The 13,068-nt window shown below is 54.5% G+C and overlaps 1 protein-coding gene across 1 annotated transcript in view; it reads right to left on the reverse strand.

The window, feature by feature from the left end:
- Myom3 (myomesin 3) overlaps positions 1–9,163 on the reverse strand; it is a 58,157-nt gene extending 48,994 nt beyond the window's left edge. The window contains exons 1-5 of the mRNA XM_004657323.2: positions 9,003–9,163; positions 7,905–7,985; positions 7,060–7,219; positions 6,445–6,602; positions 693–788 (exon numbers count right to left, since the gene is read on the reverse strand). Coding sequence (XP_004657380.2) covers positions 693–788; positions 6,445–6,602; positions 7,060–7,219; positions 7,905–7,985; positions 9,003–9,163 — 656 coding nt within the window. The remainder of the gene's footprint in view (positions 1–692; positions 789–6,444; positions 6,603–7,059; positions 7,220–7,904; positions 7,986–9,002) is intronic.
- Positions 9,164–13,068: the final 3,905 nt, after the last annotated feature.

Genomic DNA, 13,068 nt, shown 5'->3' on the forward strand with positions numbered 1-13,068 from the left:
GGTGTCTCTGAGGTCCTAGATGGCAGAGGTGGAGGGCTTGGGATGTTGGGGAGAATGCAGACAATAGAACCAAACCTAACCCCTCAATGAGCGGTTCGAGACCCACTACCTTCCCGAGCCTGTTTCAAAGATGGGGGCATGGTGTGAGGGTCACTGTTTATATGGAAAGCATGAGGTACTCAGAGGCGCTTGTATGAGTGATGCATACCTGGGGAGGATGGTGCCTGTGAGTCCCGATGAGGCCTCTCCACACACCTGCCTCCTTCTTCAGAACCAGGCTGAAGACTGCCTGCCTGAAAGGTTGGCCAACTCTCCTCCTCAACACGCATTGGCACGAGTGTATGTTTGCAGGGGGGGTGTGTCTCCTGTCCCCTAGCAAGGAGCTTTCCCAGCATAGCTCAACATTCCATCCTCCTGCTAGCCTGAGTCTGAATTTCTCGTGTATTCCAAGGCATCAGTGTGCGCATGTGTGTGCCTGCACTTACGCGTGCATGCGAATGCCTGTGAACTAGCAATCAGCGTGGCTCCTGGGCCCCACTCAGACTCTCCTGAAGCAGGGGAAGTGGGGAGCTCCATGCTAGGAACAGCCTTCTAGCTGATGTGGCACACCCGCACTTCTGAGAATTCTGGGAATGAGCTCCCTCTATGGAGGTCAGGTGGGGGTCATGGTCACTCTGAGTTCACGGTCTCACCTCCTGATTTCCAGGGTCAGCAGCCCATAGTTGTTGGTGACACGGTACTTGCCAGCTGGGAAGAGGCGAGGATCAATCCGCACGTCGTTCTTGTACCTGTGGCGACACAGTACCTGTAGTGGGCAGTGTGTCTGAGAGGGTGGGGTACAGAGCTTTGCGGACCCGGATTCCAGCCTCAGCTCTGAGGCTCCTTGGCCTGTAACCTCCCCCCACCCCGGGGTGACATGTTCCCTACTGTGAGCCTCAGTCATCCTCACCCGGGAAATGGGCTGATCCACCATGAGGTGGGCTAAGGCACAAGAAGCCTTCCCTGGACCTGCTTAGTAGATGTTTAGAGATTCACTCCTATTCTGGGGTAGTTGTCCGGGGGCCCCTTGGGGCATCCCAGAGACCAGACTCTGCATTTCCCCTTCTCTCTGAGGGGATCCTACAAGGAAGCAACTTGCCAACTCCTCAGAGCAATTATTCTTTTTCTTTTTTGTTTTTTCGAGGTAGGGTCTCACTCTAGCTCAGGATGACCTGGAACTCACTATGCAGTCTCAGGGTGGCCTTGAACTCATGATGATCCTCCTACCTCTGCCTCCTAAGTGTTTGGATTAAAAGCATGTGCCTGCCTTATTTATGTATTACTTTTGAGACAGAGTCTCATGTAGCCCACGTTGGCCTTGAACTTGGTATGCAGCTGCGGATGGCTTTGAAGTCCCTGATCCCTTTGTCTCTGTCTGCTGGGATTATAGGCATCCACCACCATTTCTGACTTCTTACTTTTATTTTAGTTTTTTTGAACAGACTCTCACTCTGTCACCCCGGCTGCCTTTAACTTGAGATCCTCCTGAGTACTGAGGTTTCAGGCAAGCGTCCCCATATCCAGCTTGCTGTTAGTAATTTTAGCTCTCATTCCAATCACTGGAGGAAACTTTAAAGAGCTTTCTGTGGAGCTGGGCTGCAGCGCAGTGGTAGAGCGCTTGCTTAGCATGCGCAAGATCCTGGGCTGGACTCACAGCACGGAAACAGCGTCTCTATCCTAGTGCCACCACATACTTGGGGAATTTGCATCAGAAACCACCTGTTGTTCTCCCATAGTCCTCCCTCCTATTCTTTTTTTATTATTTATTTTTGAGAGAGAGAGAGAGAGAGAGAGAGGGAGAAAGAAAGAATGGGCACGCGAGGGCCTTAAGCAGATAAGCAGATGCAGACAAACTCCAGACACATGTGCCACCTTGTGCATCTGGTTTACATGGATACTGGGGAATCGAACCTGGGTCCCTTGGCTTTGCAGGCAAGCACCTTAACCACTAAGTCATCTCTCTAGCCCCTCCCTTTAAAAAATTTTTTTACTTCATTTACTTGAGAGAGAAAGAGAGATAGATAGAGGGAGATAGAGCTTCCCACCTGTACTAAAGACACAGGATTTACTCCTGGGCCACTCAATCTATAGCCTGTCTCCTTGCCTTGCTCTTCTAGGTGTGGCCAAATGACCATGGTCAACAGCAAATAAGGACAGGTTTCAGCTGGGCATGGCAGCACATGCCTTTAATCCCAGCACTTGGGAGGCAGAGGTAGGAGGATCACCATAAGTTTGGGGCCACCCTGAGACTACAGAGTAAATTCCAGGTCAGCCTGAGATAGAGTGAAACCCTACCTGGAAAAAGAAAAAGACAGGCTTCATGTCGCTGCTGCTGCTGCTGTTGATGTCCTTCCTTGAGGGGGCCACAGCATTCCAGTGCTGGGCCCACCCGCTGCGGCGATTCCCTGGGAGTCTGTGTCAGAGCTGCCTGTGGTGGTGCTGACTACATCCTGACCCAAGAAAGACAAACTCCCATCTCATTTAAGCCCCTAAGAAACAATGCAAAGTGATTCCATATTTAGGTTGGATCTCAGACTAATGAATTTGACATCAGTTTGTGTGTGCCTGTGTTACTCCTGATCCTTGTGTCTGCTGGGTAAATGCTGCGCTGCTGAGGCCCATCCCAGCCTATCCTGATCCGGAACTCACTATGTAGTCTCAGGGTGGCCTTGAACTCACGGCGATCCTCCTACCTCTGCCTCCCGAGTGATGGGATTAAAGGCGTGCGCCACCATGCCTGGCTCTTGATTTTTTTTTTTTTTTCTTTTTGAGGTAGGGTCTCACTCTAGCCCCGGCTGACCTGGAATTCACTACGTAGTCTCAGGGTGGCCTTGAACTTATGGTGATCCTCCTACCTCTGCCTCCCGAGTGCTGGGATTAAAGGCATGCGCCACCACGCCCGGCTCTTTGATATTTTTTAATATTCCATCTTTGTTCCCTCTGGACTTTTGAGTGCCATTCTTGCTGATGCATGGACCAGATAAAGTGATGCCTTGTGGGTCTGGAGGCCTAAGAGACTGAGGCTGTGGCGTGTGGCATGAGGCCTGGATTCTCTTGACCCTGCTTGCTGTGTGACCTTGCACAAATATATTCCTCTCTCTGGGATTCTGTGTGCCAGCAGCCATTAAATGGACAGTCCGAGGGGTGAAAGTAGGAATTCCCCTCACTGCCCCAGTGCTGGTGGTTGAGGTTGAAAAGAAGGGTGCCTCTGTTGCCAAGAGAGGGCACCCCCATCTCAGGATGCTATCTTCTTTGCACCTACCCCCTCCTTCCAACTGGGTGCCCTGTTTGTCTCCATGGTCACCAAACAGAGGCACACCCACTGTCCTCAGACTGTCCCCATTTAGGAAAGGGGCCCAACTAAGTCTTCTGTAGGGAGGGTCATGCCTAATCTGGGCACACAGTGTCTCTAGCATTCCCAGGCCTGGGGGCCAGCGCCAGGCTCCCAGCCCACACCTGTCACGAACATTCCAGCACCTCAGGCCAGCCCAGGCTCTGCCTTTCTGCTAAGATGCAGCAGCTGCAGCTCTGGGCATGGCCTGCATGGCCCAGCCCGCAGCCTCACGCTGCCCTGTCCAAAGCTCCAGAGAGGCCTCGTAAAAGACACTCGAATTGTGCATCTAAATCTTGTACGTGCTACAGCCTCGGCTGGCCTCAAACTTGTGATTTTTCTGCCTCAGCCTCTATATCCGGGAGGTGCTCAGCAGTTGTTGAATGGATAGACTGCCCTGACAAATCTGGATCTTTCTCCCAAGCAAGAGCTGCATCTATACTGGGGCCTGGACAGAACCTCTGGAGGCCCTGTCCTAGGTGAGGGAGGTTGGACAAGCAGTCCACAGAGACAGGAGGCCCAAGGGCCACCCCAGTCACTGGGGTTGGATGTTTGGTCCTTGGTGCCTACCCTTTCAGGTCTGCTTGTCACTGTGGTGCTAACCTTGTTGGCAAGAGCAGAATCCAGTCCCTCTCTTGAGAAGAGCCCGTGGAATGCCTGAGATACCAGCCTCAGTGCCCGGGTGGGCGGGGCTTGGCTGCAGGTGGGACAGCTGAAGTTCTGACAGTCACTCAGCCTAGATCTGGGCTGGAAGCAATCTGCTACTGGGACCAGCCACTTGCACGTAGGACGGCCCTGGTCCCCACAGCACCCTGGCACCCAGCATTCTGCTCCGCACACTTCTTTGAAGAAGTACAACTGAAACTGACCAGCCCGAGACTGCTCTCTCAAGAGGCTGCTCTTGCCCATACCTGGCCTGTGTGCTTTCAAGCCCCACTCCTTCCTGAACACTCGTGGACTTTAAGGAAATAGAGAGCTTAACAATCTCTCTCCTGCTCTGTGAGCAAGGGAAAAGAACTAGGGTCAGAGGCAGGAGGGCTGTGAGACCGCAGACAAGTCACATGAACTCCCTGAGCCTTGAGGCGGGGAGCAGGGGTCTCTCTATCCCATCATGAGGGGCCCTGAGCCTCAAACCGGAACAGAGTAAAGGGGTCAGGGTCAAGTGAGTCCTAGCAAGATGCTAGGTGTTATTTATGTGTGTGTCTCCTTGCCCTTCTCATGTCATAGGCTGTCCCCACCTTAACATGGGGCCCCTGGGCCACCTCCTCTGAGCAGCCTTCCTGGGTTCTCCAGGCCGTGTCAGCCACTTCCTCCCCTTTTCTTCTCTGATCTCCAATATGACCCCTGAATGTCCATCTCTGTGCCTGGGGTTCTCCCCAGGCTGAACACTGAGGGTGGGATGACATCTGGTGACACACTTAGTAAATACAGTTGATTTCCTTGTCCCTAGGAAGCCTGGCAGTGGCTCTTGGGTCCGAGGAAGCACAGTCAACAGTGAGTCCACTGGGAAGTGACCATGCCCACCCCCATGTCCACTGTCTTGTGCAGAGGCCCTCCTCACCTAGGAGGCCAGCATCTGGGGCTTGCTGTGGTTATGTTCCCAGAAATGCAGTGTCCTGCTTGCGCAGCTCTCTCCTTTCACCGTGTGTGTGCGTGCGTGTGTATGTGTGTGCTTCTCGTGTATGTGGGTACATGTGTGAGAACACGTGTGCATGTGCATATATGTGTGTGGAGGTCAAAGGACAACTTTGGATGTTGTTCCTTCCTTTAGACACTGTCCACCTTTTTTTTTTTTTTTTTTTTTTTTTTTTGAGGGTCCCTCACTGGCTTGCAATTCTCCTCAGTAGGCTGGACTGGCTGCCCAGTAAGCCTCAGGGATCTGCCCGTCTCCGCCTCTCCAGCTCTGGGATTACAAGTGTCCGCCACCACACCTGGCTTTTACTATGTATGTTCTGGAGATTGAACTCAGGTCCTCATATTTGCAAAGCAAGTACTTTACTTACTGACTTACCTCCCTCTTTCACTTTTAATAAATATTTTTATGTATTTATTTGACAGAGAAAGAGGGAGAGAGAATGAGAGAATGGGTGTGCCACACCCTCTAGCCATTGCAAACAAACTCCAGATACATGTACCACCATGTGCATCTGGCTGATGTGGGTCCTGGAGAATTGGACCTGGGTCCTTTGACCTTGCAGGCAAGCGCCTTAACCACTGAGCTATTCCTCCAGCCCTCACTTTTTTTCAATGTTTATTTATTTGTGTGTGTGCATGTGCATGCCAGAGTCTCTTGCTGCTGCAAACAAATGATAGTTGCACGCACCACTTTTTGCATCCATCTTTACATGGGTATTGGTAAATTGAACCCAGGCGGGCAGGCTTTGCAAGCAAGCAAGCAAGCACCTTTAGCCTTTGAGCCATTTCCCAAGCCCTATTTGTTTGTTTGTTTTTTGGTACAGAATCTCATTATGTCGGTGAGGCTAGCCTCAAACCCGTGATCCTCCTGCCTCCATCTTCCGAGCACTGAGGTCACAACCATGTGCCATCATGCCCAGCTCCCAGCTCTTTTTAAGTTCCAGGGCATCCATGTTTTGGCATTAAATCTTTTACCACCTGTAATGTAACTTAGAAAGAAGTCTTCCACTCATCCCAAGAGCAAGAAGCAGAGGCCAGACTAGACGATTAATACACATGCCTGAGACCACATGCTGAGTTAGAGAAGCCAGGCCTTGAACACAGGTTCCCCAGCCTTCCCCACATCCTTTCCAGCTTCCCTGCCTCCTGTCTGGCCTTCCAGAGCAGCTGCCTTCTCATGCTTCTAGAATTATATTTTTTCAAGGGCTGGCTTTCCAGGGGTCCTGTCTTCAGGCCCCAGAAGCCTGAGGGGGAGGTGGCTAAGAATAACCCTATATCATAGCTTCCCCCCCCCACACAGCTGTTGTTCTGTGTGTGTGTGTGGGGACAGTGCTCAGGGTTTATGGGCTTTTCAGGGGCAGAGGAAATCTGTGGGGAGAAGCGGGGCTGCAAGGGCCTTACAAGCCCAGCACGGGGGCAGGTTGGACCCAGCTGCTTACCAGGAGACCTGGAGTGGACAGGAGCCCTGGACTGTGCAGGTCAGCAGGACCGTCGTGTGCTCCCAGACAGCGTGTGAGCGGAGCGGGATCCAGAACCATGGTCCGCGGCCAGAGCACAGCTCAATCAGTTCCTTGCTGGCTCGGACCTTCTCCTCTGTCTGCATGGGGGAGGGCGAGCATGCCTCCGAGGAGTGGGGCACAACTTCTCCCCATCGTTGCCCTCACCTTTCCCCCAACACATACACCGGACCCACAGGCTAAGCCCTCTGTCCCAACCAAGTGGGAAGCAGCCAGGAGTGTGAGCTCAGTCCCCTCACAGTTGTCAGGAACTGTATTTCCCGAGTCTTCTAGGCACTGGGAGGTTACTCTACGAACCCAAGTCCATTTAGTTCCCACCTCCGCACAGAGCTGTTACAGCCCCTGAGCCCCAGGCCCGAGACAGGCTCATGAACGGCCAGTCAGTCCCCTTTTTGGGTCACACAGCTGAGGGTGGAGGCATCAGGACCCAAACCCAGGGCCGGGGCCCTTTCCTAGATGCCTCTCGAGAAGGGGGCAAGAGCAAGGACCCAGCACGTGGTGGTCCCAGGTCCAGGGCTGGGTCCCTCAGCGCCTCACCCGCTGCCTCAGTGCCTTCCAGTCCCGCCTCTGACGCAGCAGCCTCTGGGTCCGCAGGAAAGCCAGGTCCATCCTCTCCAAGTCATTGCCGAAGCCCACCCGCTTCTGCCCACGCTCCTCCAGCTCCACGGCAGAGGTCTGGCTCCTCAGCTGGGCTTCCCTATGGCGACAGAGGCCACCAAGCTCAGACAGGGCCCACGAAGCCTGGGGCAGCTGGCCAGGCCCACCCCACGCCTGACACACCAGTGGCAGCCGTGTTTTAAGGACAAGCCCAGCCTTGCACCCTCTCCTGATTGCGGACACCTTGGGAGGGGCTCGCTTATACAGCTGGGGCTTAATAATTGGGCCACCATCCACAGAGGGTTTGAGGCTCTTCTGTAGACCGTTGTTGGCTTGTTGTCACTGCCACCAAATGGACAGGTGTTCACTTCCTCGTTCCACAGGGAAGGAAGTCGAGACCCAGTGATTTGTCCCAGGTCAGCAGGACCATGTCTCAGGCCTCTGAGCCCAGGGTCCTTCCCTAAATCTATAATGAAGAGATTCCCAGAGATGTCCCTGCGTGAAACCAGCTATGTCCAACTCCTGGACCCTCCCTTGCCTCTGAAGCCTGTCAGTGACAAGGATGAACCCTCCCCGCTTCAGGCAGGCCCTTCTCGGGACTGGTGGTGAGAAGGCTTGGTGGTGACGCTGTGTCTGACTTGCACCGAGCTCAGCCCCTTTCTTCTACGTGGACCTGGGGACAGGTCCACTGAGTGCCAGTGGGGGCCCAGTGGAGAGGCAGTAGGCAGGGAAAAGGGATGGGACCAGACACCCCCACCTCAAGCGGGGATGGTCATGTGACTCACCATGACATCTCTGAGGTGGCCGTCAGGACCAGGGCTGCGGCCAGGGCGTGGTCGGCAGCACTGAACTGCTGCTCTTCCTCGCTGCTCCGGGGAGAAGGGACGGTCACGGCTCCTGTGGGACCGGCTGGGCGCTCCCACAGCTAGGGCTCCACCTCAGGGTGCTGTCAGGCAGAACCTTGCTCCCTTCCAAGCGCCTCCCTCCTCAGGCTGAGGTCTCAGGGAACAGGACTGTGGTGTCCACCTCAGATAGGCCTCCCAGGGACAAGGCCATGCCCCTTATTAAGATCTGGGTATACATAGCTGGGCGTGGTGGCGCACACCTTTAATCCCAGCACTCAGGAGGCAGAGGTAGGGGGATCGCCATGAGTTTGAGGTCACCCTGAGACTCCATAGTGAATTCCAGGTCAGCCTGGGCTAGAGTGAGACCCTATCTTGCAAAACAAAGAAACAAACAAAAAATCTGGATGTGAAGTGTCCCCCTAAGGGCTCATGTGTTGAAGACTTGGTCCCAAGTTGGTGGAGCCAGTCACTGAGAAGAGGCAGGGCCACGAGGGCCGTGTCTGGTCGGAGAGTGAGTCCCTTGGTGCATTTCTAAGTTGATGGCATCACTGGAGGGCAGAGGAAAGTGCCAGAGGTGAGGCCTGGTCGGAGGAAGTAGATCACGGGTGGGGGACGTGTTCTTGGTGCCTGCACCTTACCACAGGTCCCTTCCTCACTCGCTCTCTCTGCCTGCCCGCCGCCCGGCCCACCACGGTGTTCTGCCTCACCCCAGGCTCAAAGCCATGGAGCCAGCTGACTCTGGAGTGAGAGCTTTGCAACTGTGAGCCAAAATAAAGTAGTTTTCTCAGGTATTTTGTGATGGCAACAAAAATGTATCCAATGCTCTCCCCATCAAGGGTCTCCAGAGGGAAGAGCTACTACACCTCTTCTCTCAGGCAAGGTCTCTGGAGGGTTGTCCCACGTCTCTCCCGTGTGCACAGGGCTGTCGCGTGGCAGGGCTGTGCTCCTCTCAGAGTGGGGCTTCTAAAGGGCTAGCTATGCTTCTCCCGCTCAGGCCGAGGCCGGGCCACGGCTGGGGGGAGGCCAGAGTGCTCCCACCTGCTGCGGAAGGTCCTCCTCCGCACAGAGGAGCCCATGCGCAGGCTGTGCTCTCTCTCCTCCTTCTGCTCCTCCTCCTGCCGATGCTCCACTCTGCGGACCTGCACAGCCTGGGGGGGCTGGGACTCCCCCATGCTGCCGGGGCTGTGGGGCAGAGTCATGGCGACCAGAGCTGCCACCTGCCAAGGCAAAGGGGCACAGTCGTCCCACTGCGCATGCACCTGCCTTCCCCGGGCGCCCTGGCAGGGCCAATGGAGTGAGGCGGCCTCGCTGAATGGGCAGAGGAAGCGAGGCCCGGGGAGAAGCCGGGCCTGAGTGTGGCTGAGCCTGGCTTCTCCCCCTGTCCCACGGACTTAGGGGGTGAGTGAGAGTGCAGAGTCCCCACTGGGGAGCAGGGCCCTGGCTGCCAGCTGCAGCTCTGTCCTGTGGCATTCCCTTCTCTGAGCCCCGGCTTTCCAGACTGCCGTCCATTGGCTGGATTCAGGACGGGCGTCTTCTCTCGCCTGCGCAGACCACCCTAGTCCCACTTCTGAGCCATTGCATATGCTGAACCCCCCCACCCCCAGAGGCCCCGCCCTCCTCCCCTGGCAGCCAGGCTTCCAAGCCCCGCCCAAGAATGCTGTGATGCTGCCGCAGCATTGACGGGTAAGGTGAGGATTGGAGTCCACAACCTGGTATGATCCCGTACGATCGTAGCGCCTCATTCCAGTTTGTAAGTATGACCTCAGATACTGTGATTTGGTCTCCTTGTCTGTCAAGTGGGTCTGTCACATTCCCAAGATGGCCTCAAAGGTTAGCTAGGTGCTTAGCCATTAGTCAACACTACTCAAGTGTCGGCACTAACATCCTCTTCCTCAGAGCTCTTGGGAAAATATGATAGAGCTGGGCGTGGTGGCGCACGCCTTTAATCCCAGAACTTGGGAGGCAGAGGTAGGAGGATGACCATGAGTTCGAGGCCACCCTGAGACTCCATAGTGAATTCCAGGTCAGCCTGGGCTAGAGTGAGACCCTACCTTGAAAAACAAAAACAAAAAGATAGGCCAGGGCTGGGGCAATGACTGTCAGGTAGGCGCGTGCCAGGGCGTCAGCTGGGACCCCAGCACCCACTAAGTACCAGCTCACCTGCACTCCCAGTACTCTGCGGGTAGACTGCGAATCTCCACAGCTAGCTGGCCGGTTTAGTGAGCCGGGGATTCAAGCAAGAGACCTTGTGTCAAGTAAGATGGAGAACTGTTGAGGAACACAGTCAGAACCTGCCTCTGGCCTCTGCACATGTGCACACTCATCCACATGCACCTGCCCATGCAGCCATGCATACACACATGCACACAACACACACATGCATAAGCCAAATAAATAACTACGTAAATATGACAGCCTACTTAGAACTTCCCTCTAATTCTTTAGTACTTTTTTTTTGAGGCAAGCCCAATGGGCTGCCTTTCTTTTTTTCTTCAAGAGAGAGAGAGAGAGAAAGAGAGAGAGAGAGAGAGGGAGAGCAAGTGTGAGAGAGAATTGGAGCACCAGGGCCTCCAGCTGTTGCAATCAAACTCCAGACGCATGCACCCCTTTGTGCGCATGAGTAACCTTGCATACTTGTGTCCCTGTATGTCTGGCTTATACGGGACAGGGAGAGTTGAACATGAGTCCTTAGGCTTTACAGGCAAGCACTGTAACTGCTAAGCCATCTCTTCAGCCCCTTTGGTACTTTAAAAACATATTATTTATTTATTTGCAAGGCAGGAGAGAGAGAGAGAGAGACAGACAGACAGAGAGGAGAGATATTGGTAATGGGCACATCAGGGCCTCTTGCTATTGCAAACAAACTCCAGATGCATGTGCCACTTTGTGCATCTGGCTTTATGTGGGTCGTAGTGAGTCAAAACCAGGCCAAAGGCTTTGCCTGTAAATGTCTTTAACCACTGAACAATCTCCTCAGTCCTTTGGTACTTTTTGTTTGTTTGTTTGCTGATAGGGTCTAGCTGTAGCCCAGGCTGACATGGAATTCACTATAGAGTCTCAGGGTGATCTTGAACTCATGTCCATCCTCCTACCTCTGCCCCCTGGTGCTGGGATTCAAGGTGCGCAGCACCACTCCTGGCTCCCTTTGGTACTTTTTCTCTGTACTCCATAATTCGGCTCTGATTCAGAAAGCATTTTCTCTTATCATTTCGCTATCTCATATCTGGGTATATGAAATGTGTGACTCGTCAACAAGGTGTTAGGAGCATGGGCAGTGACAACACTGAGGGCTTACTGTGTGCCGGGCCTTGGGGAAGTAGCCAGCCTTGCCCATTGCGCCCTTTCCTCCCGGCACACAAGGGTTGCTCTGGGAACTACCATGGGCGAGAGTGAGGCTCTGCCGCCCTCCTGGGACACTGGTTTCGTGTCCCAGCAGCAAGGGCTAATGTGTTCTGATGTCAGTGCTGGCTCCCTTTCCTCTTGCTCTGTCTGGGTGAGCGTAGCCCGCTGGCTCTTGGCTCAGGTCTCCAGACCCCGCCCTGGCAATGAGGCTTGGATGCTTTTTAAAGCGCTGACTGATGCGCAGGATTAAGCAGGGACAGGTTCTCGGCCCCCACTGCCCTTCCCCACAGGCCAAGACGGACATATGGGCCTGCCAGGCAGAGAGAGAGACAGAGAGAGAGAGAGAGAGAGAGAGAGAGAGAGAGAGAGAGAGAGAGAAACATAACAAGGCCGAGGAGCTGTGCTGGGTGGGCCAGAGCAGACATACTGTGCCCAGTAGGTCGGGACAGGCTGGGAAGTGCTGTGGCTCCCCAGCTCCCAGGAGGCCACAGTAACCTGGCTGTGGTTCATGAAGGGCAACTTCTGCCCCGCTGGGGTGATGGGGCCTTGGTGTCCTGCTGAGCCTCCCCTGTGCGAATCTAGGATTTGGGATCCTGGAGTCTGCCCCCCTTTTCTGCCTAGGGGTTGTCCAAGCAGGACTTAGCCAGCATGTTCCAACTGTCCAACTCTGCCGGACTTGCCAGCTCCCAGCCCTGCCTGTGGCTGCTCTGCCAGTCCCTAAGGGGTCCCCAAAGACCCCCTCTTTTTTAGCTTTCTATAAAGGAAGATCCACCGCAGAGACCTAGAACCACATAGAAGAGTGGGAAGGGGCAGAGGGTCCCGGGGCTCCTCCTCATTTTAAGTTGGGGTGGTGTTCAAACTTCAACCCCCCAGATCCCTTTCACAACACAGCAAACACACACACACACCATACACACACGATAGACAAAAGCCATACACACACAATGCACACGCACACCACACATACACGATAGACACATACACACACTATAAACACACACCACAGACACCCACCCACCCACCATCCACCATCGATGTCCATAGAACACGCATATACAGACACACTGTATACAGACTCGTGCATACACACAAGGAGAAGTCACTCCCAGGTAGAAAGCTGGAGTTGGTCTTGCCGGAGGGCTCCCTCCCGACCTTGGTCCCTGAATGTGACTCACAGAAGCAGCTGCGTCCACTCAGCTGAGTCTGGGGAGAAGCTCCCAGAAGACGAGAGGGTCCTTGGTCTCCTCCTGCCCTCGGCTCAGTGAGGACTAGGAGAAGAATGTGATCCTGGATGTGGCACTGTCTTAAATATAGCAGCGCTAAGACAGTGTAGTGACAATGGACGGGAGCTGTGGCGGGGGAGGGGGCAGAGGGACGGCTGTCCTGTCCTGCCAGCGTCGCGGGGCAGCAGCAACAGGTGGGACGGCCCCTGTGCCCTCACACTGCTCCTCCCTGAATTCCAGTCTTCTGCCCAACCAACTCCAGAATCAGTGCCCTGCTCTGTCGTTTCTCTGTTTTCTTGTTGTTTTGAGACAGGGTGTTGCTATGTGGCCTAGGCTGGACTTGAACTTGCAACCCTCCTGACTCAGCCTCCTGGGTGCTGGGTTTATGGAGTGCATGACCCTGCCCTTCCCATCTCCTGCTGGCTCACTTGGGAAGCGCGTCCCAGGACTCTTGGGTTTGCTGTGACGGCTGAATGTGAATCTGTGCATTTAGCAGGGGGTGAACTTTCATCCTGCAGGATGCTGTCCTTTACACAGGC

The sequence above is a fragment of the Jaculus jaculus genome, chromosome 5 (assembly GCF_020740685.1).
Source record: "Jaculus jaculus isolate mJacJac1 chromosome 5, mJacJac1.mat.Y.cur, whole genome shotgun sequence".
Taxonomy (NCBI): Eukaryota; Metazoa; Chordata; class Mammalia; order Rodentia; family Dipodidae; genus Jaculus; species Jaculus jaculus.